Genomic DNA, 23,200 nt, shown 5'->3' with positions numbered 1-23,200 from the left:
TTTGAGGTTGCTGTAATCTATGATGATGCCAGGGCACTCTACACAGAGAGACAAAGTGTGAGACACTGCCTCAAAAAAAAAAAAAAATGGAGCGCGGCGCCTGTGGCTCAGTCGGTAGGGCGCCGGCCCCATATACCGAGGGTGGCGGGTTCAAACCAGGCCCTGGCTGAACTGCAAACCAAAAAATAGCTGGGCGTTGTGGCGGGCGCCTGTAGTCCCAGCTACTCGGGAGGCTGAGGCAAGAGAATCACTTAAGCCCAGGAGTTGGAGGTTGCTGTGAGCTGTGTGATGCCATGGCACTCCACCGAGGGTGATAAAGTGAGACTCTGTCTCTACAAAAAAAAAAAAAAAAAAAAATGGAAAAAAAAAAAGAATATGCTTCAACTCCATCCAAGTAAGTACAAAAGATGTAAAGTATACATCATTTTTTATGGCTGAATAGTATTCCATGGTATACATATGTCACAGATTATTAATCCATTCATCAACACTTTAATCTAGCTTAGAATATTTTTAACAAGCATAATATTAAATTATTTACCCTTTAAAAACACATATTTGTAATTGTTTACATATCATTTCTTAGCAACAAATTGAACCAAAAATAGGTTCAGGGCAGTGCTTGTGGCTCAAAGGAGTAGGGCGGCAGCCCCATATACTGGAGGTGGTGGGTTTAAACCTGGCCCCAGTCAAAAACTGCAAAAAACAAATAGGTTCAGATGAACGAAAATTTCAGAAAAAGATGAAAATAAGTTTACATTCATAATAAGGAATTCCTTTGTTATTTCTATGTAATTCTTTTTTAAATTTGCTGAAATTCCTTCTTCTAGGAAATTTTTGTCAAAATGATCAACCTAATTCTAGTTATTTCCTAGTGCAGCTTGCATATTCTATCTATCCATCTCTCCATGAGTTAATCATTTATTAAATGCCTATATATATATATATATATATATATATCAAGGATTGTTCTAGAAGATAAAAACAATGAACAAATAAAAATACATAATATCCCTGTTTTCCTGCAACTTATACTCCGATGAAGGAAGGAAATTAATAAAAACAAATTATCAATTAGAGCTATGAAGAAAAAACAAGAAGGACAAAATGTAAGGGCAGGGAATAGCTGCTTCTGAGAGGATGGTTAGAAAAGGCCAACACAGATTCTTTGGCTGGCTATGTTCACAAGCTTCTGTGCTTGATCAAAGTCTTCACATTTTATCCTTTTTAGATTGCACTATGTATCTCCTGCTTCCTCTGCAATCTCCCGATCTGACAATTCACTGAATGATGCTCTATATAATCTTGATTAATGGCACCTGACTTGGCATCGTGTTTTAGGTGATAATTATATCAAATATCTCCTCTAGGCCTCCCGTCTCAATTAAATTGCTTTTCTCACCTTCTTATAAGATTCTCATGCATAAGACTAGCATAGAGACAATCATGGAGGAATAAGAACGGAAAACCCCTTTGGAATTCTTTAAGAATTTTTGATCACCAATCTTAGTATAACATTATTACACAATTTAGAACAAATAAATACCCAAAGCATTTAAAATGTAAATGTCATTTCAAATTTAAATGTTAATTTAAGTAAATTTGTAAATGGATTTAAATATTACTCAATATATGCATTTACTAAAAGTTGAGTTATTTCCATAGAAGAACAGGTTTTATAAATTAAAATTTTTGAATATGATACTTATGATCAGAACAGGCAGACAGACAAACAAAATAAAGGGTCAGAATGCATGCTTCTCATATGGGGAGCTTTAACACGTATCTCTGTATTTAAACTATATTCACTGCTAAATGGTTGATCCGTAAAGTGAAGATTTCAAGTGGTAATTCTTATCTATTTAGTTGTTCCAATGCCAAAACTTTTGTGGCCAGATTTTAAAAAGCCATAGAGGAAGATAAGAAATCCATACTTGCATATCAGATCACTATTTAGTAATTTTTATTTTCATTTTCATAGAAAACTGTGAAAGCTGGTTTCCTGGGTTTCAGGAGGACAAACTCCTGATTCTAAGGAAGAACTGAGAGATACAGCCAAACAGAGTTGATGAGGAGGCCTGCACCAGTTAGTCGGCAAACCAAAAATAAAATAGAGAAAAGAGAATTTATTATAAGTGTGACAATGATGATTACAATGATGGAGAAATTTTAAAAAATAAAATATAATTCAAACAAACAAACGTCTACGTTCATCACTGAATTTTCTATCAACACCTTTACCAACATCTAGTAATTATGTGGGCGCATGGATATAATTTTGATTTGAAAGAAAACTACAGAAAAGAGTCAATGAAATTTCCAAAGTGCCCTAAAAAAATAAAATCTATCCTTTTTATGTTAGTAATTGCTGGTTGAAGATAAGATAAACTCTTAAAATAGATGAGCTGCCTTCAGAAATAAAACTTCATTTGTGATGATTGTTTCATAATAATGAAATGTAATGGTAAATTGATCCTTTGTCTTCTTAAAGGTTATTAATCAGCTAGAAGGAAATTCAATATTCCTTAATTGACATTTCAAATTTTGAAAAAAATTTAAGGGCAAACAGGCACAGGAATATTCTTATTTTGGAGGAGAAAAAAACCTACAAATTTCATCTTGAGCTACTTAGTGAATTTATTTCCTATGCTGGGCATCTCGTAATTTAAATATTAAAACATAAATTGAGATCAGCAATTGTTAATCTTTTGACTCTGCTCAATTTTAACTACATACAAGTTTTAATTCCCTTTAAATTTTAATGAGCAAATAATTTATTCTCTGTGTCGTATTGAGTTACTGCCTAATCCAGTACTCCTTCCAGTGCTGATAAGTCATTTTTGGGATGTGAGGTGAATATTTTTTTTTCACTATTTATGCCAAAATTAATCTAAATTACTTCCTTCTAAAAGACGTGGTAAGCGCACATAATTAGTTTGCAATCTGTATTTGTTAAATTCGTCAAGACAGTTCTATTACTATAAATTCCTTTCTGGCCTTCTCATTAAATCAAAGATATGTCATTATAGAAATTCAGAAATAAAAAATTTTAAGATGAAATTATTCATAAGGCAGAGCACTGACAGGACACAAACACAGCAGTTCTAAATGTGTCTGGCTAACAACATGTTCTTAGGCTGCCTTGAAGAATCCTATCAAGAGTCTGGCTGAAGAACATTCACCATAAAATTAAACGTGAAAAGTTTGTTACCACTGGGAGGACTATAGACTTGATCTTAATAATTTTCATCTAAAAACAGAACAATGAAAGAGAAAGGGGGGGATCATGAATGATAGAGAGAAGGATTATTTTGGGAAAATGGCTGCAGGAATGCTAATGATGGGCATGACAGAAAGTCCTCAAATCCATAATCCAGTTTAAAAGGAAAAGTAACGCTTTACCCCAGCCTATCAAGACGAAGCCCCACAGGTATTTGGCGTCCGAAAAAAAAGCCACAAAGATTAGACTATGTAGGTAGAGACCTTCCACCAGGATCCAATAGTAGTTTGTAGCCAAGAAGTAAATAAACATCACAACAGCAATCTTGCATCCGATCTGTTACAAATAAACCAGAATAATGCATCACATTAGAACTCTTCATTGTACCCCTAAATACAGTTCAGGTAACTTTTTTATAGTCTGAAATGTGTCCTGTACATAGAAAGGCCAAGACTTTTGAGAGACCAGAACAAAGTTATTTAGCATAGCATTTTTTAGGACTATTATTTGATTCTATTTTTTAAAATGAGTTTTTATTCTTTTAGAAGTTACAAAAAATTACTTTCTTAGTTTTTTCCCTTTATGTAAGTAATATATATGATCATCAGAGAAGAATAGGAAAGTATAGAAAAGCATAAAGAAGAAAAGGTTATCTGTATTTCCACCATGAATTTATTTTATTGTGGTCTTTTTATGCAGCTATTGCTGCAAAATAAACTGCCCCAAATGTTAATGACTTCATAAACATTTAACATGTCATAAATCTATGGATTAACTAAGTGGTTCTGCTGATCTGGGCTCAGCACACCGTGGCCAGGTTCCCTCAGAGTGGTTCACTCTCAACTAGCTCACTGTCCTTCCTCTTCTTTCTGCTGGGTAAAGCAAGTCACAAAGCCAGTCCAGAATCAGAATTAGCAGGGACTACAAAGTCACAGGGCAAAGGCACTGACAGAGACAGGCATTAATTGATACCCTCAAGACAATAAATCTGCTCTGTCTAATTTCCAGATATATTGCTCCAGGGATCTAATTAACTGAATTACTGAGTGACTCTACACAAACTAACACCAAGACATTTAAGAGTAGAATAAAATAGCTGGGCATTGTGGCGGGCGCCTGTAGTCCCAGCTACTTGGGAGGCTGAGGCAGGAGAATCGCTTAAGCCCAGGAGTTGGAGGTTGCTGTGAGCTGTGTGAGGCCACGGCACTCTACCGAGGGCCATAAAGTGAGACTCTGTCTCTACAAAAAAAAAAAAAAATAAATTAAAAAATAAATAAATAAATAAATAAATAAAAAATACCACAAAATTTTATATTAGAACAAGGTTTTCATTCTCTAATAAAGGAACTAAATATTATGGACTTTTAAATACCAAGTTTCTGGCTTTATTAATGAACCTTTTACTTTCCAGAGTGGTAAGCCTGCCAGTGACTATGGTACATCCATCAAATGCCATTCAGATCATGTCCTTTTTGCAGTTTCCATTCCAGAATGTTCTTGAGGAGAGAACCCAAGCACTTTTAATCATCTAAACTGACTTGTGATTAGTAATGAGGGAACAGGATTGAGAGAACAATCATCACTATTCAAATTAATAGTCTATTTTGGTTAGTTGAGAGATTAGGTAAGCAAAACAAGTTAACATGTATTTAGTGGACTATACATTTTTATTTATTAATATTGTCCAAATCTGTAATCAGAGAAAATAGTGAAAACACTTACATATTGTGATTTGTCTACAGCAGGTGCTTCAATGGAACTTGGTAGATCACCCTGCATCATCAGGGACTGCAGCTCCTTTACCCCTATGTGAGCATGGACCACTCTGTCTTTGACAAAGATACTTGTAGCTCTCAGCATGAAAGATACGAATAAGTGCATGTGGATATAGTTCCTAGTGCAATGCAATCGTCTATGGAGAGAAACATTCAGTATTTAGATCTGCATAAAATTAGAAATGGAGACAGACACCCAGTATCCACCACGGCCACCACTGGCCAGCCTACCCTCTCCCCAGGGATTGGTTCCAGGACCCTACATGGATACCAAAATCTGCAGAAACCCAAGGCCCCTTTATAACATAGTGTAGTATTTGCTTATAACATCTGCCATCATCTCATACACTTTAAATCATCTCTAGGTTACTCATAATACCCAATACAATGTGGATGCTATGTAAATAGTCATTATTCTATATTGTTTAGGGAATGATGACAAGAAAATTCAGTCTGTATGTGTTCAGTACTGATACAAATACCATTTTTTCCCAAATATTTTTGATCTGCAATTGGTTGAATCTGGAGACACTGAACCTTGAGATACAGAGGGCCAACTATATTGGTTGCCCAAAGTTTTGTGTTAATTCAGATTAAACTGAATGAAATTGGACATGGTCTAAGTGAATAAAAAACAAACCGCAACAAAAGCAATAAACACTATTTCTTTATAAGCTGACATCAGATAATTTTGAAATTATTAAGATGGATTTTTGTTCAATGAAGGAAAATCATCTGAGAAAAGTGAAATAAGTCATTACATACTGAAGGAAAATGTCTGTAGCTCACTCAACTCTATTCCGCACCATTTAGCAAATAAATATCCTGCAATGCATACCTATTGGCTCAAAGGTCTCACATTGCTTTGATGCTGCTCTAAAAAATTACTATGTGGTTATTGGGCACAAAAATATGGTTAGTTAGAATAAACAATGATAGCACAACAAAGTGACTATAATCACCTATGAGGTAGGGTATATTTTAAAATAATGAAAAGATGCTTTAAATTTTTTAATGAAAAAAACTGAATTTGTCATGAAAAAGGAACTGTCAAAAATATAATAATATTAGGTTGAATTCAAAAACTTGCATTTGGGAAAAATATTTAGAGACACAGATTGTGAAATCCCTACATCTTATATGGATAGGAAACAGGACATGTCCCTTCACAGAGAAGGGACTGAGAGTCACTCACCTGAAGTAACCAATGATGAGAATAGCCACAGCCAAGGAAGCAAAGGAGACGGAGTAGCCAACAGTGTACATTACAAAGAGGCGTTCAAAGAAGTCTTGCTGTAGTGGGAAAGATAGTCACATATGTTGTTGGACTATTTCACCAGGAAACTGGTAAAAAATAGTGTCAGTCTTGGAATATTACTTGCAGGTCTCTTTAACATTTTTGAGCTTTTTTGAGTAATTTACATCCAATAAAATGTACAGATATTAAGTGAACATTCTGATGGGTTTTGACAAACCAAGTTTATTTGTGCCTCTCGCTAGTCAAAAAATCACCTGCCATTCATCCCCAGATAACCAGATTCTAATTTCTATCCCATGGATTAGCTTCTGTTCAAGTACTTCCTATACTTCTTGACTGTTCTTAGACTTCTTAGAATTATTATATCACAGTAAAGGCTCTTTATGTCAACATACTATTTTTAATACTCCTCAATATTGTTATGTGTATAAATGGTTCGTTCTTTTTTAATTTTTGTTTTTTTCAATTTTTTTATTTTTGAAAAGTAAATTTATTTCAGGTTAATGTGAGGGTACAAACAACCAGGTTAAAATATTTGATTTTGTTAGATAGAGTCCCTCTTGTGTTTACGTCCTGCACACAAAAGATGTGCCAGACACTCCGACAGAACCCCAACTCCCTCCTCCTCCCTCATGACCCCTCCCCCAACTTGAACTGAAATGAGTTTTTCTCCTATGTGGGCTTGCATCAGATCATCTACTGGCTTCATGTCAGTATTGAGCACATTAGATAATTACTTTTCCATTCTTATGATACTTTACTAAGAAGAATGTGTGTCAGCTCCATCCAGGATATTACAAAAGATGTGAAGTCACCATCTTTTCATGGCTGAATCGTTTTCCATGGTGTGCACGTACCACAATTTGTTAACCCATTTCTGAGTAGATGGCATTTAGGTTGTTTGCATGTCTTGACAATTGCAAATTGAGCTGTGATAAACAAGCTAGTGCAAATGCCCTTACGATAAAATGTTTTTTTTTTTTTTTCCTTCCAGGTAGATGCCTAGCAGTAGGATTGCAGGATCAAATGGGAGATCTGAGTTATTTGAGGATTCTCCATACTCCTTTCCAATGAGGCTGCATTAGTTTTCAGGCCCACCAACAGTGTAAATGTGTTCCCCTCTCTCCATATCCGCAGCAGCATCTGCAGCTTTGGGACTTCATTATGTGGGCTAATCTTGTTGGGGTTAGGTGATATCTCAGGGTGGTTTTGATTTGCATTTTTCCGATGATTAGGGAGGATGAGCATTTTTACATATGTTTGTTAGCCATTCGTCTAGACAACCTTCATAATGGGAAAGATATTTACAGATTACAAATCAGACAAAGGCTTAATAACTAGGATCTACAGAAAACTCAGATTAATCAACAAAAAAGAGCTAACAATCCCACATGTCACTGAGCAAGAGACATGCCTAGAACCTTCTCTAAGGAAGACAGAAGAATGGCTAATTTTGTTTTATTTTAAAATAATTAGACTCACAAGGAGTAGAAAATACAGTAAGAAAGGTCCCCTGTGCCCTTTACCCAGTATTCTCCAGTGTTTATATCTTACACTATTACACTAACATATCAAAACAAGGAATTTCATATCAGAGCAACGTGTGCATTTATAGTTCTATTCCATTTTATCATGTATGTACATTTTTGTAACTATTACTGCAACCAAGATCAAAACTATTCCACCAGCACAAAGTTCTCCCTTAGGCTGTTCCTTTGAATTTGACACCCCCTTTCCTCCTTTCTACCATCCCAAACATCAGGCAATTACTAATCTGTTTTCCATCTCTAATATAATTTTATTCATTTCACAAATATTATGTAAGTGGAATCCTATAGTAGGAGACCTTCTCAGATTGGCCTTTTTCACTCAGAATAATACCCTTAAGATGTATCCAAGTTATTACACATAAGAATAGTTTGTTCTTTTTGTTGCTAAATAGTATTCCATGGCATGTATATAACATATGTATATCACTATATTTGAAGTGAGCTTTTTGTAGATCATATAACAGTTGGGTCATGTTTTTTAATAGGACTTTCCTATCTCTGTTAATTAGTGTATTTAGACCATTTTTTAAGTTCATCACTTTTTATTGTTTATTTTCTGTCGTCCTATTTGTTTATTTCTGTTTTATTTTTCCTCCCATCCTGAAGGTTACTGAAATCTATTTTAGAATTTCATGTTGGTGTATGTTTGGTACAGTGATTTTAGTGGATGCTGTAGGTATTACATTATACAGCTTAACGTGGAAACTTTGATCACTGAATTCTCATCTTTCTTCTTTTCTAATTAACCATTGAAAAATATAAATTTCCCTCTAATCTCTGTTTTAGCTTTTCCCACAATTTCTGGCATGTTGGGCTTTCATATTTATTCAGTTTGAACCTCTGCCATGCACTGTATAATTTCCAACTATTTGTGAATTATCCACATATTTTATCTTAATTGATGTTCTTTTAATCCCTTGTGAGAGGAGAACATACTCTACAATTTCAATCTTGGAATTTACAGAGATTTGTTTTGTATCCCAACATTATGTTCTGTCTTGGTGAACCTTTGGTGTGTGTCTTAAAAATATGAATTTTGCAATTATTAGATTAGTATTCCATAAATATAAATTTAATCAAATCCTTTGAAAGCTGTCCTATAGAAGTTTTTGTCTAATTGTTCTATCAATTATTAAGAAAATGTTGTATGAACACTCTAAAAGATGAACTTTGGCTACTTCCTCTTTGAGCTCTGACAAGTTATACTTTGTGTAATTTGAACCTCCAGAATACATGCATTTTTAGGAATATTTTCTCTTAGTAAATTGATTCTTTTATAATTTTGAAATGTTTTTCCATCTTGGTAATATTCTCGCCTTGAAGTTTACTTAATCACACGAACTTTCTTACGTTCGTGTGCAAAGCATATGCCTCTTTCTACCCTTTTAATTTCAACATGTGTGGAAATGTTATCTTTATATGTTTATCAATATCTTTATATATTTTTTTAATTATTAAATCATAGCTGTGTACATTAATACGATCATGGGGCACCATACACTGGTTTTATAGACCGTCTGACACATTTTTATCACACTGGTTAACATAGCCTTCCTAGCATTATCATAGTTATTGTGTTAAGACATATATATTCTACATTTACTAAGTTTCACATGTACCCTTGTAAGATGCACAGCAAGTGTAATCCCACCAATCCCTCTCCCTCCGCCCATCCTCCCCCCTCCTTTCACTCCCTCTCCCCCTGCCACATATTCTTAGGTTATAACTGGGTTATAGCTTTCATGTGAAAGCCATACACTAGTTTCATAGTAGGGCTGGGTACATTGGATACTTTTTCTTCCATCCTTGAGATACTTTACTAAGAAGAATATGTTCCAGCTCCATCCATGTAAACATGAAAGAGGTAAAGTCTCCATCTTTCTTTAAGGCTGCATAATATTCCATGGTGTATATATACCACAATTTATAAATCTATTCGTGGATCGATGGGGACTTGGGCTTTTTCCATGACTTAGCAATTATGAATAGGGCTACAATAAACATTCTGGTACAAATATCTTAGTTATAAAGTGATTTTTTTGGTCTTCTGGGTATATGCCTAGTAGACGAATTATAGGATCGAATGGCAGATCTATTTTTAGATCTCTAAGTGTTCTCCATACATCTTTCCAAAAGGAATGTATTAATTTGCATTCCCACCAGCAGTGTAGAAGTGTTCCCTTTTCTCCACATCCACGCCAACATCTCTGGTCTTGGGATTTTGTGATATGGGCTAATCTAACTGGAGTTAGATAGTATCTCAAAGTAGTTTTGATTTGCATTTCTCTGATGATTAAAAATGATGAGCATTTTTTCATATGTCTGTAGGCTGTGCGCCTGTCTTCTTCAGAGAAGTTTCTCTTCAAGTCCCTTGCCCAGCCTGCAATGGGATCACTTGTTCTTTTCTTGCTTATACGTTTGAGTTCTCTGTGGATTCTGGTTATTAAACCTTCGTCGAAGACATAACCTGCAAATATCTTCTCCCATTCTGAGAGCTGTCTGCTTGCTTTACTTACTGTGTTCTTGGCTGTGCTGAAGCTTTTTAGTTTTATCAGGTCCCAGCAGTGTATTTTTGAAGCTGCTTCAATTGCCCGGGGTGTCCTCCTCATAAAATACTCGCCCAGACCGATTTCTTCAAGGGTTTTCCCTGCACTCTCTTCTAGTATTTTTATAGTTTCATGTCCTAAGGTTAAATCTTTAATCCAGTGAGAGTCTATCTTAGTTAATGGTGAAAGGTGTGGGTCCAGTTTCAGGCTTCTACAGGTTGCCAGCCAGTTCACCCAGCACTATTGGTTACACAGGGAATCTTCTCCCCACTGAATGTTTGTAATTGGCTTCTCAAAGATCAAATAACAGTAAGTAGCTAGATTCATCTCTTGGTTCTCTATTCTGTTCCAGACATCTACTTCCCTGTTTTTGTGCCAGTACCATGCTGTTTTGATCACTATTGATTTATAGTATAGTCTGACGTCTGGTAGCATGATTCCTCGTGCTTTGTTTTTATTTCTGAGTAATGTCTTGGCTATTTGAGGTTTTTTCTGATTCCATATAAAACGAAGTATTATTTTTTCAAGATCTTTAAAGTATGACAGTGGAGCTTTAATAGGGATTACATTAAAATTTTATATTGCTTTGGGTAGTATGGACATTTTAATAATGTTGATTCTTCCCAGCCACAAGCATGGTATGTTTTTCCATTTGTTAACATTTTCAGCTATTTCTTTTCTTAGAGTTTCCTAGTTCTCTTTACAGAAATCCTTCATGTCCTTTGTTAGATACACTCCCAGATATTTCATCTTCTTTGGCACTACTGTGAATGGAATAGAGTCCTTAACTGTTTTTTCAGCTTGACTATTGTTGGTATATATAAAGGCTACCGATTTATGAATGTTGATTTTGTAGCCTGAGATGCTGCTGTATTCCTTGATCACTTCTAAGAGTTTTGTAGTAGAATCTCTGGTGTTTTCCAGATATACAATCATATCATCTGTGAAGAGCTAAAGTTTGATCTCTTCTGACCCTATATGGATACCCTTGATGGCCTTTTCCTCCCTAATTGTGATGGCTAAAACTTCCATTACAATGTTAAAGAGCAGTGGAGACAATAGGCAGCCTTATCTGGTTCCTGATCTGAGTGGAAATGATTTCAATTTAATTCCATTCAATACAATATTGGCTGTGGGTTTGCTGTAGATGGCCTCTATTAGTTTAAGAAATGTCCCTTCTATACCAATTTTCTTAAGTGCTCTGATCATGAAGGGATGCTGGATATTATCAAAATCTTTTTCCGCATCAATTGAGAGAATCATATGGTCTTTGGTTTTTAATTTGTTTATGTGCTGAATTATACTTATAGATTTACATATATTGAACCAGCCTTGAGACCCTGGGATAAAACCGACTTGGTCATGATGTATAATTTGTTTGCTGTGTTGCTGGATTCTGTTTGTTAGGATCTTGTTGAATATTTTTGCATCTATAGTCATTAGTGATATTGGTCTATAATTTTCTGTTCTTGTTGGGTGTTTTCCTGGTTTGGGGATCAGGGTGATGTTTCCTTCATAGAACGTGTTGGGTAGTCTTCCTTCTTTTTCTATCTTTTGGAAGGTTGAGTAATATAGGTACTAATTCCTCTTTTAAGGTTTGGTAGATTTCGTATCGTTTATGCTATTTCAGAACTGATATTGGCCTGTTCAACATTTCCACTTGATACTGGCTAAGTCTTGGAAGGTGACGTGCTTCCAAGTATTGGTCAATTTCCTTCAGATTTTCATATTTCTAAGAATAAAGTTTCTTGTAATATTAATTAAGGATTTTTTGAATTTCTGAGGAGTCTGTTGTTATTTCATCTTTGTCGTTTCTGATTGATGAGATTAGAGATTTTACTCTTTTTTTCCTGGTTAGGTTAGCCAAAGATTTATCTATTTTATTGACCTTTTCAAAAAAACAACTTTTTGATTTATTGATCTGTTATATAATTCTTTTGTTTTCAATTTCATTTAATTCTGCTCTAATTTTGTTCAGTTCTTTTCTTCTACTGGGCTTAGGGTTGGAATGTTCTTCCTTTTCCAGTTGCTTGAGACGTCCCATAAAGTTGTTAACACCCTTCTTTCCATTCTCTTGAGGAAGGCTTGCAGTGCTGTAAATTTCCCTCTTAGGACTGCCTTTGTGGTATGCCAGACGTTCTGATAATTCGTGTCTTCATTGTTGTTTTGTTCCAAAAATTTGGCAATTTCCTTCTTAATCTCATCTATGACCCAGCTACCATTCAGCATAAGGATATTTAACTTCCATGTTTTTGTATGAGTATGCAGATTCCTGTTGTTACTGAGTTCAACTTTTATTCCATGGTGGTCTGAGAAGATGCAAAAAAATAATTTCTATTCCTTTAAATTGACTGAGGTTAGACTTGTGACCTCAGATGTGATTGAGTTTGGAGTATGTTACATGGGCTGATGAGAAGTATGTGTATTCAGTTTTGTTGGGATGCAATGTTCTGAAGATGTCTGCTAAATCCAAATGTTGGATGGTTAGCTTTTAATCTAAAATTTCTTTGTTCAGCTTCTTATTGGAGGATGGATCCAACATTGCCAAATGAGTGTTGAAATCTCCGACTGTTATGGAGCTAGAGAAAATCAAGTTGCTCATGTCTGTTAGATTTTCTCATAAATTTGAGGTGCATTCTGGTTGGGTGCATAAATATTAATAATTTAAATCTCATCATATTGAGTATTACCCTTAACAAATATGCAGTAACCATTCTTATCCCTCCTTACTTTTGTTGGTTTAAAGCCCATTGTGTCTGCAAATAGAATTGCAACACCTGCTTTTTTCTGATTACCTTTTGCCTGAAATATGGACAATCATCCTTTTACCCAGAGTCTATATTTATCTTTTAAGGTAAGATGTGACTCTTGTATGCAGCAAATATCTGGCCCTGAGTTTTTGTATCCAGTCAGCTAACCTGTGCCTCTTTAAAGGACATTGTAAGCCATTCACATTAATGGAGAATATTGATAAGTCTGGTAAAATGTTGGGTGTTGAGTTTTTTGGAAGTCCAGTGGACATTTTTAATCCTTTCGCCACTGTGGAAGTAGGAGTTTGATTAAAAGATTCTGAGCGAGTTTACTTTTGTGGTAGAGGGTTGGTCTGGTCATTATGGAGGATAGGTCTGAGAATATCCTGAAGAGCTGGTTTGGTTATGGCAAATTTCTTCAACATATGAATGTCATTAAAGTATTTAATTTCTCCATCATAGATGAAACTCAGTTTAGCTGGATACAAGATCCGGAGTTGAAAGTTATTTTGTTTTAGGAGATTAAAAGTCGATGACCACCCTCTTCTGGCTTGAAAAGTTTCAGCAGAGAGATCTGCAGTCATTCTAATATCCTTCCCTTTGTAGGTAATGGATTTCTTATGTCTGCCTGCTTTCAGAATTTTCTCCTTCATATTAATTTTAATGAAGTTAATTATGATATGCCTGGGGGATGTCTTATTGGGATTGAGTTGTGCTGAGGTTCTGAAACTGTCTGCTACTGAATTTCAGAATCTCTAGGTATGTCTGAAAAATTCTCTTTCATAATTTCATGGAGAAGGGCCTCTGGGCCAGGCGAGGCCACTTCATCACTTTCAGGGATTCCAATGAGGTGGATATTACCCTTCTTTGAATTATCCCAGAGCTCTCTGAGAGAATGATCCATTTTTGCTCTCCATTTCTCTTCCTCTTTGAGAGTTTGGGAGCATTCAAAGGCTTTGTCTTCAATGTCAGAAACCTTTTCTTCTGTTTGCTCCACTCTGTTACTGAGGGATTCTACTGTATTTTTCAGATCTTTGAGGGCTGCAAATTCTTGCTTCAGTGCATCAAAATCTTTGGTGGTTTTGTCTTTAAATTCATTAAATCCTTGAGACAACTTTTGAATTTCTCCTCGAATTTCTAATTGTGACTTTTGAATTGCTCCTCAAATTTCTAATTCCAAATTTTCCTCCATTCTATTAATCTTGTTTGTAATCCAAATTCTGAATTTGATTTCTGACATCTCAGCCAGCTGTTTATGAATGGGATCTTCAGTTACATCTGCCATATCTTTCCTTTCGGGGGGTTGATCTATTCTGGTTATTCATGTTACCAGAGTTTTTCTGCTGATTCCACCCCATGATTATTTTACACCGTTTGATTTTTCCCCTGGAGCTTTGTCGAGGACCTGTACAGTGCTATGGCCTGAGAAACTGGGGACGTCTTTGGTGCAGTGAGGTTAAGTGGTTCTGTCTTGTTTTCAGCTGGTCTCTGTCCAACCCTAGTGAAACAGTTACTCTGGGTTGAAGTCTCAGCTGTGGAGAAATACCAGCAATTAAGTCACCTTGCCCCTTCCCCCTTCCCCCCAGGTAACAATTAGAAAAGGAAAATCAAGCCTTCCTACAACCACACACCCAGGGCACCACTTGAATAGCCCTCAGGCAATTGGCTCAGTTCAAAAGGTCCAAATCAATTGTCTCAGTCAGCACCTATCTCAGTTGGGAGAGTTTAAAAGGTCTCTGGCAACTGGATTGCAGGAGTCTGGTGACAACTCAGATATGACTTGCTCCGGTGCTCCGTGAAGTCAGGAGGAACCACCCAGCAAATAGATTAGTCTGGGAAGGTTGATGCCTCCTTCCCCACTTTGCACCTCTGTCACACCCAGTCACTGATAGCCCCACAGGGCTGTGACCCAGTTGCCTCTAGTGAACAGATACCCCAGGGGTTTGCACCTGCCTGAATCACAAGGAAGTCTATATTTGCTCAGCCAGACCACTGTGATCTGCCTCTATCCATCAGGGGGAGGTGAGGCCTGACAACCTCGGGCGCTTGATGGAGGCTGGGGGGGGTGTTCACTCAGTTCCAGCCCCACCCCTGATTGATGTTACTGACAGAACAGAACAACTTTGCAGGAATTTGTTTCTGTCCCTGATAAATTCCCCTGCCGAAGAAAAGCTGTTTTGAGTTCCCAGAGCCTGCGCCTCCGGCCCTGTCTTTGCTCCTGCAGGTTTGTATTCGGTTTAGCTGTCAGTTCTAGCCTCCTGCCTTTCTTTGTCTATAGACTGACAATCCCCTGAGGGCCAGGTGCATCTTAGGCTCAGTAAAGTGGTCCTCTGGGTCAGCCTCGGCCTGTAAATTTCCAGGCTCTGCATGTGCGTTTTCTAGTCCCTGTGCTCCGCCCAGGCCAGTACCACCTCAAGCAAACCTTTTACTCATGGGGCCTGCATTTCCGTCCCAGATCTATTCCATGGTGGTTGCCACCTGAGAAGATGCCTTACGTCCTCTGGTTGCCCAGGGAGACAACCAGAATATCTGGAATGAGCCATATTGTTGCCAAAAACGGTGTTGCTCTGTGCCTCGGGGCACTGCCCCTTTGGTGTGGTTCCCTCTCAGCCAACCATCCTCTCTCACTCCCATGCAGCTGAGTCAGCACTGACCAGCTGCAGTTTAGGTCCAGTCCACACTCCTTGAGAAATCACCCAAGAATCTGGACTCCTGGGGGACAGGCCTTCAGACCTCAGAGTAAGAGTGGAGGGGAGTGCTGGGAGCTCAGAATTGCAGGTAGAGAATACATACAGTTTTATACAATTTTATGCCTGGCAGGAGAATCCCATGGCACCCTAGTAGGGGAGGTAGGTCCAGTTTTTAGAGGGTCTCTCCCGTGGAGTGTAGTGAGAGGACCTTTGAACTCTGCTCATTTGTTTGTGGGGCACTCTGAGCCATTCTCATGAGGGAGGGGACTCCCGTCCACTTAGTGATGGATTTTGTACCTTTTGTTTGTATCCTTGGGGTCGCAGCTCACCTCAGGGGGTTGATGTGTGTTCTTCAAACTTCTTTCTTGGTGCAGCTCTAATCCACCAGATTACTTGCTAAATTTCTGTCCTTTAACTCTCCTTCTGGACGGGAGCCTCTGTGTAAAGCTGGCTTCATTCAGCCATCGTGTCCCTGCCCCCAATATCTTTATATTTAAAATACATTTCGGAAGACAGCATGTAATTGGGTCATACTTTCATTATCTCTTCTAATAATCTCTCTCTATTAAATGATGTGTTTAGTCCATTTACATTCAATATAGTCAGTGCCATTATTTGTGGTAACAAAACTCAAATTTTAATTAATTTTGGCATCATTTTTAATAAAATAGTACATATCTTTGGTATTTTAGCCATCTTTAATTGTTTTGATTCTTAAAATACACAGTAATCACGAAGAATGGTTATGAAATTAGAATTCAGTATAAATATATTAAAAATCATGATTTAATTTAATCACCATTAAAAATCATCACTGCGTACATTGAAATATCAGTGAATGTTTCTTTCAATGAGATTAAAATTATGTTGATTGTTTCTATATTGACACAATGTTGGGATTAGTGCATCATAGAATATTTCACAATCTCTTCAAGTTGACTAATTTTATCCAAGAAGCTTCCAATGATGAAACACAAGTCTTTCAGTGAATTACTAAACATTTAATTATGAAGGTAGTGCTTTGTGTTAGAAAAGAAGTAAAAAATGGAAGTTCTGACTATTAATGCAAAGTTGAACAAAGAAACCTTCAATTCAGTACTTTTCCCCCTACTGTTCTCCTTCCCTGCTTCCCTACAGAAAATCACCAGGCATAAAGAAAAACATCTAATTTGGGGAGAGTTTATATGTGATGGACTGTTCTTAGGGTCCTCATAATAATCATTTAAACACCAATTTATCATATTCACTCAGCATCATCTATCATCAAGCAGTTTTACTCACAAGGTCATCGTGAAATGAATTTAAGCCCAACTTTTAAAATACCACATATAATATAAAAATAACTCTGTAAATAGAATTTCTCTTTTTTTTTTTATTAATCATAGTTGTGTACATTAATGCAATCATGTGGCACCATACACTGGTTTTATATACAATTTGACATATTTTCATCACACTGGTTAACATGGCCTTCCTGACATTTTCTTAGTTATTGTGTTAAGACATTTATATTCTACATTTAGTAAGTTTCACATGTACCCTTGTAAGATGCACCAGAGGTGTGGTCCCACCAATTACCCTCCCTCCACCCATCCTACCCCCTCCCCTCCCCTCCCTTTCTCCTTTCCCCATATTCTTAGGTTATAATTTGGTTATACCTTTTATATGAAAGCTATAAATTAGTTTCATAGTAGGGCTGAGTATACTGGATACTTTTTCTTCAATTCTTGGTATTTTAGCCATCTTTAGTTATTTCGATTCTTAAAATATACAGTAATCACAAAGAATGGTTATGATATACTTAGATAGAATTTCTCTAAGTTTACTCATGATTTCTATGCTGGCATCAATGCTGATGTGAAATTAGGACATCAGGGCTCTGCTTTAAACACTCCCCCACCATGATCAGCAAGAGATGTCACTCTGACCAATACCTCATCTCTGATTCTCAGTTGACTCATATCTGTGAAATTAAGGTATTGTGCTGGAGATCTTATAAGATGTCCCCTGCTCCTCCTTAATCCTACAACTCTAATCTTTCATATACTAATGATATCATATACTGGAAAATCTTATCAAATGGAAAATACACCTCTAAAATGCAGGGGTCCTTCAGGAATATAGAGATGGATGTAAACATTCATAGGTAACTAAGAACTCTGACCAGCACCATCTCTGAGGTGTTGTGAACCATATTTCCAACTACCTGCTGGGATTTTTAGACATAATATAATATAGTATAATATAATGTAATGTAAACATAATATTATAAACACACAGAGATATTTATTAGCATATATTCAGGTATCTCTAGCGTAAGGAAAGTACCAGAATGTGTCATATGCATCTAAAAAGATTCCAACTTTGCTTCTATCTTTTAATATCTTTGTGTTATAGAATAAAAGGGTTTTTATATATAATAGTTGACAATCAAGAATTGAACAAAATATTATTCTACTTTCCCTTAGGGGTTTATGAATATAAAAATTCCATTACCTTTCCAATGCTGATATCTGGCTGCAGAAAGTGAAGGCAGTCCGAATAATTGGCCCACGTTTTATTTAAGCTGTGCATATAATCCCATGTTCCGTTGGGGTTACAATGTCGGAGAGCAACTCCTGTAAAGATGTTGAGAGTTTCTTTAGAGTCTATTACAAAATAAATAAATAAATAAAATTTTTCAAATTAATCATTTCAGAAAAACTCCATACCTTTATGATTGAAGTCATAAATATAAGAAGGGCATGGGACAGCTGATATTTTCCCCACTGTTCCTCTGGGCCAACAAATGAGCCCATCCCATTCTGGGAAACAGTTACCTTCTAAAGAGAGAGAAAAAAAAAAGACAAGTTTAAAGTAAATAAACAAAGAAAAATGAACCAGATGCACTCAAAATACAAAATTTCATGTCACTGCCTGTGGCAAAATGGAAAATAAATTAGTAGGTTTGGAAACTGAAATAGAATAGAGACAATGAAAATGTTCCAAAATGCATCTGCCTCATCAAAGGCTCACTAATGGAAACATGTAATGTGTATACATTAAAAGCATTCAAATAATTCTAGTATATTAGTTATAGCAGTCACAGCAGTTAATATCTAAGAAACATTGAAAGGCATTGCGAACAAGTTCTGTAGTGAGTTCTTGCAACTATCACAATTATAGCTACATTTTTTACCCTAGATTTTTAAAAATTTCTGTTAAAAAACATGAGACACAAAATACTGCAAGATTGGGATTTATCTTTTTACCAATAATTTTAGTAATTTCTCTTGAGTTTAATACTCATCTCAAAAAAACCCCAAAATTCCCTTAAGCTCTGCTCTTCTCAAAGAGTCCAGAACTTTATCACTTCTCACAACCTCCCCTGCCACCACCATGGTCCAAGTCACCCTTCTCTGTCCTGAATGAATACAGACGGTCTCCAGCTGTCTTCCTGATTCCATTCTTGCCTTCTGCAGGACAGTTCTCTGGGTGGCATTGAACAGACCCAGTTATCCCTGCCCCTTTGCTTGTAGTTCTCAAGAATAACCATAGAATGTATTGGAAATACAACATCCTGAGATAGAGGAGGAGCTGCCTGGAATAGCCCGGCTCTGTTGCAGCCCATCCCAGAAACAGCATGTCCTTCAGCACTTAGCCCAGTGCATCATGTCTTCCCTGAGGCATATAACCTAGGGTGGGCTGTTTTCTGGGTCACTACCCCACAGCCCCTGACCTCTCCACCCATGTCCCCCTGCTGTGGGGCAAGTGGGGCATGCGCAGTGGAGATTCCATCTACCTTGGGCAGCTTTCCTGAGCCTTGGGGGACTCATGCCCAATGACTCCCAGGCTTCTGTTGTCCCTTCCTGCCAATCTATAAGTAAAAAACCTGCTCATGTAACTTGTGTGATGGGTGTTCTGTCTCACCACACTCAGACGAGTTGGTAACTAATGCATAGTGATCCCCCTTCACTCTCTCCTTTCCTTTCTTCTTGACACAATACCCCAAAACCTTTGAGCACCCCACCTCAAAATGCCTAAGTTTTTACAATGTCTGAAGTGCCTATAGGATCTGCCCTCTCTCCCAGCTCATCTCACTGGCCTTGGCTCTGGCTCTGGTATGCACTCACTGCACAGACCCTATTTGCTCTTCCTTGACGTGGATGCCATGCCCCAGACAGCTTCAAGACTAATTCTCTTACCTCCTTCAGAGTTTTACTCAAATGTCAACTGCTGAGTAAATGCTTCTCATTTAAAATGGTGTCCCCAAATACTTGCTATTCCTTTTCCTGCTATATTTTTCCCTAGAACGTGAGTTCTCATCACCTTCTAGTAGTAAATGTTATGCTGTTATTGTTTTCTTAAGCCACAGGATTTTGGAAACTTCAGAGTGGAGATACTTTTGTCTGCTTTGTCTCATGCATTAGTGGTGTTCCTTGAATGGCCCCCGACACCTGGTAGCAGCTTAACAAATAATCAGTGTCAATCCTCTGTGCCTTTCAGGACTCCTTTCCATTCATTAGTGACAAAATAAGCATCCAAGAAGGCAGGCTGTCAGCCAGGTTATACCCCAACCTCCCAAAAGGAAAGGCTTCAATGAACACCATGTTAGTTTTCCATCACTACTATAACAAATTACCACACACCTAGCAAGTTAAAATAAAAGGAATTCATTTTCTCACTATTTCTAAAGGTCAGAAATCTGGTGGGCTCAGTTAGCCCTCTGCTTACAGACCCACAAGGCCAGAATCAAAGGCTGGACAGAGCTGCGTTCCTTTCTGGAGGCTCTAGGGGAGAATGCTTGCTCATTCGGGCTGTTGGCAGAATTCGGTTGCTTGCAGTTGTAGAGCTGAGTCCATGTTACCTTGCTGGCCGTCCATTGAGGGCTGTTCCCAACTTCTAGAAGCTTAACGTAGAAGTCTCTACTGATCTGTTGGCTTAAAGCTTGGGTTTTGATAATTTCCAGGTAACAAATGATGAGCCTCAGGCCTCATGATATTGGGAAATTAAATGAGAAATACCTACATAAGGTTAGTATCCCCTCTAAAATTATCCCCCACCCCCAGTTAGTGGGTGGAAAAAAAAAACAGAAAGAGAGTGTCTTGCTTCACTCTTGGCTACATTTAGAGTTGGGATAGGAAATAGCTGAGAAAATAATCTCTAAAAATTTATTCAAACTCAGACCCACATGTGGTCTAAATTTATTTTAAAGTGGACTTAGGTCAATAGTTCCTCTAGGCATTGTGCAAAAAAAAAAAACCAAAACACAATTTTTCTTTGGATGAATGCAGTTTAAACGAGGACTTTATGAGTTCCTCATCATAAATCATTAGACATATAAGGAAATAAACCACCATGCATGGTCATTAGCATTGACCAGCAAATATGGTCAATGAGCTGTGTGAGGCCACGGCACTCTACCAAGGGCCATAAAGTGAGACTCTGTCTCTACAAAAAAAAGAAAAAAAATGTCTGGGAAAAAGAGAAAAGATTAAAAGACTATTGAAAGTATAAGGGACTATCAAAATTCAATATGTAGATTTCAGAAAATAAAGAATAATAATCAAAATTAACTAATGGATAGATTGCACAGCTGTTAGACAAAGCTGAAAAAGAGCTAGAAAATTGGAAAATAGATTTAAAGAAATTACCAAAACAGCAGTAGAGAAATAAAGGAAAAGGAAGTATATAAGACATGGACACACAAAGGATAGTATCACAAAGTCAACTGGAAGGAGATAACAGAGGGAATGAAGGAAAACAAATTTTCAAAAACAAAATAGCATTCCCATCACCGCAGAAAGACACAGATGTTCAAATTCAGGAAATCCAGGGAATCTATATCTAGATACCAAGTAAAAATGAAGAATATTGCCAAGTTGGGTGAATTGCCTGAGCTCAGCCTGAGTAAGAGTCCAGACCCCATCTCTAAAAATAGCCGGGTGTTGTGGCAGGAGGCTGAGGCAAGAGGATCACTTGAGCCCAAGAGTTTGAGGTTACTGTGAGCTATGACATCACAGTACTCTACTGGGGGTAACAAAGTGAAACTCTGTCTCAAAAATAAATAAATACATTAATTAATTAATTAAATGCAGACTATCAAACTTTAAGAGTTGGAGAAAAAAAGCTGATCACCACCAAAGACTGAGAACTGATTTATCAACAATAACAATGACAGCTAGAAAAAAAAAAATGCAATGATATCTTCAGGTGATAAAAATAAATTTGAACCAATGATCATGTGACCATAAAAACGTATTTTTCAAGTATTTTCAGACAAAAAAAACCCTGAAAGCACTACAACTACATTCTAATGTAAAGAAAATTAAAAAATAAATAAATAAAAGACACAATTCAAAAAGATGAAAAAGTGTAATAACATAAAATTAAGGTAAAACTAAAACCTTGTGGGACAGTAGCATATAATTTGGCAGCAATTAAAGTATCTCAAACTGCTTATATTTTCTGGAAGGAGGAAGTTATTTATAAAATTTAAACTTGCTTAAAGTAAATATATATATGAAAAATTAGGATAACCACTAAAAGAATTAAATATGTATCTTGTAAACTAGTTAGGGAGGATAGGGAATGAAATAAGAAAAAAGTATGAATCAGGGCAGCGCCTGTGGCTCAACGGAGTAGGACACGGGCCCCATATGCTGGAGGTGACAGGTTCAAATCCAGCCCCAGTCAAAAACTGCAAAAAAAAATATATGAATCAAACCCAAAGGAAGTTGGAGCAAAGAGAGTGAAAAAGACATGTAAAAAGAGCTGGTGAATGAATAGGAAGCCTTAATAACATAGCAGAATTCCATTTAAATACTATAGGCTGACTGCGGTGCCTCACATCTGTAATCCTTACACTTGGGGAGGATTGCTTGAGGACAGGAATTCAAGACAAGCCAGGTTAACATAGTGAGATTCCATCTCTACAAAAAATTAAAAAATTAAAAATTAGCTGGGCATGGTGGTGTGCATCTGTAGTCCTAGCTACTTGGAAGGCTCTTGGAGTTCAAGGCTGCAGTGAGCTCTGATCACACCACTAAACTCCAGGTAGGGTTGCAGAGTGAGACCCTGTCTCAAACAAGACAAAAAAAAAAGTATTTAAGAAACTACAATAAATGTAATTAGTCTAAACTCTCCCGTTTGTAGAAAAAAGATTGTCAAAATAGATAAGAAAAAGTCCACATGTCCTGTTTATAAAAAATACTCCCAAAATGTAAGTATACAGAAACATTTAATGAAAGAATTGGAAAATATGAGGAGTTGTTGAATGGAGTTTGCTTGCACCATGATATGAATATACTTAATACTACTGAACAGTAGGCCAAGCACATAAAAAACAATTATCATACAGAATATATGAACCACACAACCAATAAGCTTAATCTAGTGGACACTACACAACACTGTACTCAGAAACTGGAGG

The 23,200-nt window shown here is 36.9% G+C and overlaps 1 protein-coding gene across 2 annotated transcripts in view; it reads right to left on the bottom strand.

Moving 5' to 3' along the window:
* Positions 1-23,200, bottom strand: part of PTH2R (parathyroid hormone 2 receptor) — a 168,952-nt gene that overhangs the window by 73,031 nt on the left and 72,721 nt on the right. For both annotated transcript variants that reach the window (XM_053597515.1, XM_053597514.1), the window contains exons 3-7: positions 18,501-18,611; positions 18,286-18,407; positions 6,191-6,288; positions 4,943-5,132; positions 3,403-3,556 (exon numbers count right to left, since the gene is read on the bottom strand). In XM_053597515.1, the coding sequence (XP_053453490.1) occupies positions 3,403-3,556; positions 4,943-5,132; positions 6,191-6,288; positions 18,286-18,363 (520 nt within the window). In that variant the 5' untranslated portion in view covers positions 18,364-18,407; positions 18,501-18,611. The remainder of the gene's footprint in view (positions 1-3,402; positions 3,557-4,942; positions 5,133-6,190; positions 6,289-18,285; positions 18,408-18,500; positions 18,612-23,200) is intronic.

The sequence above is a fragment of the Nycticebus coucang genome, chromosome 7 (assembly GCF_027406575.1).
Source record: "Nycticebus coucang isolate mNycCou1 chromosome 7, mNycCou1.pri, whole genome shotgun sequence".
In the NCBI taxonomy this organism is placed as follows: domain Eukaryota; kingdom Metazoa; phylum Chordata; class Mammalia; order Primates; family Lorisidae; genus Nycticebus; species Nycticebus coucang.
This window is presented reverse-complemented; position numbering and strand designations above follow the sequence as displayed.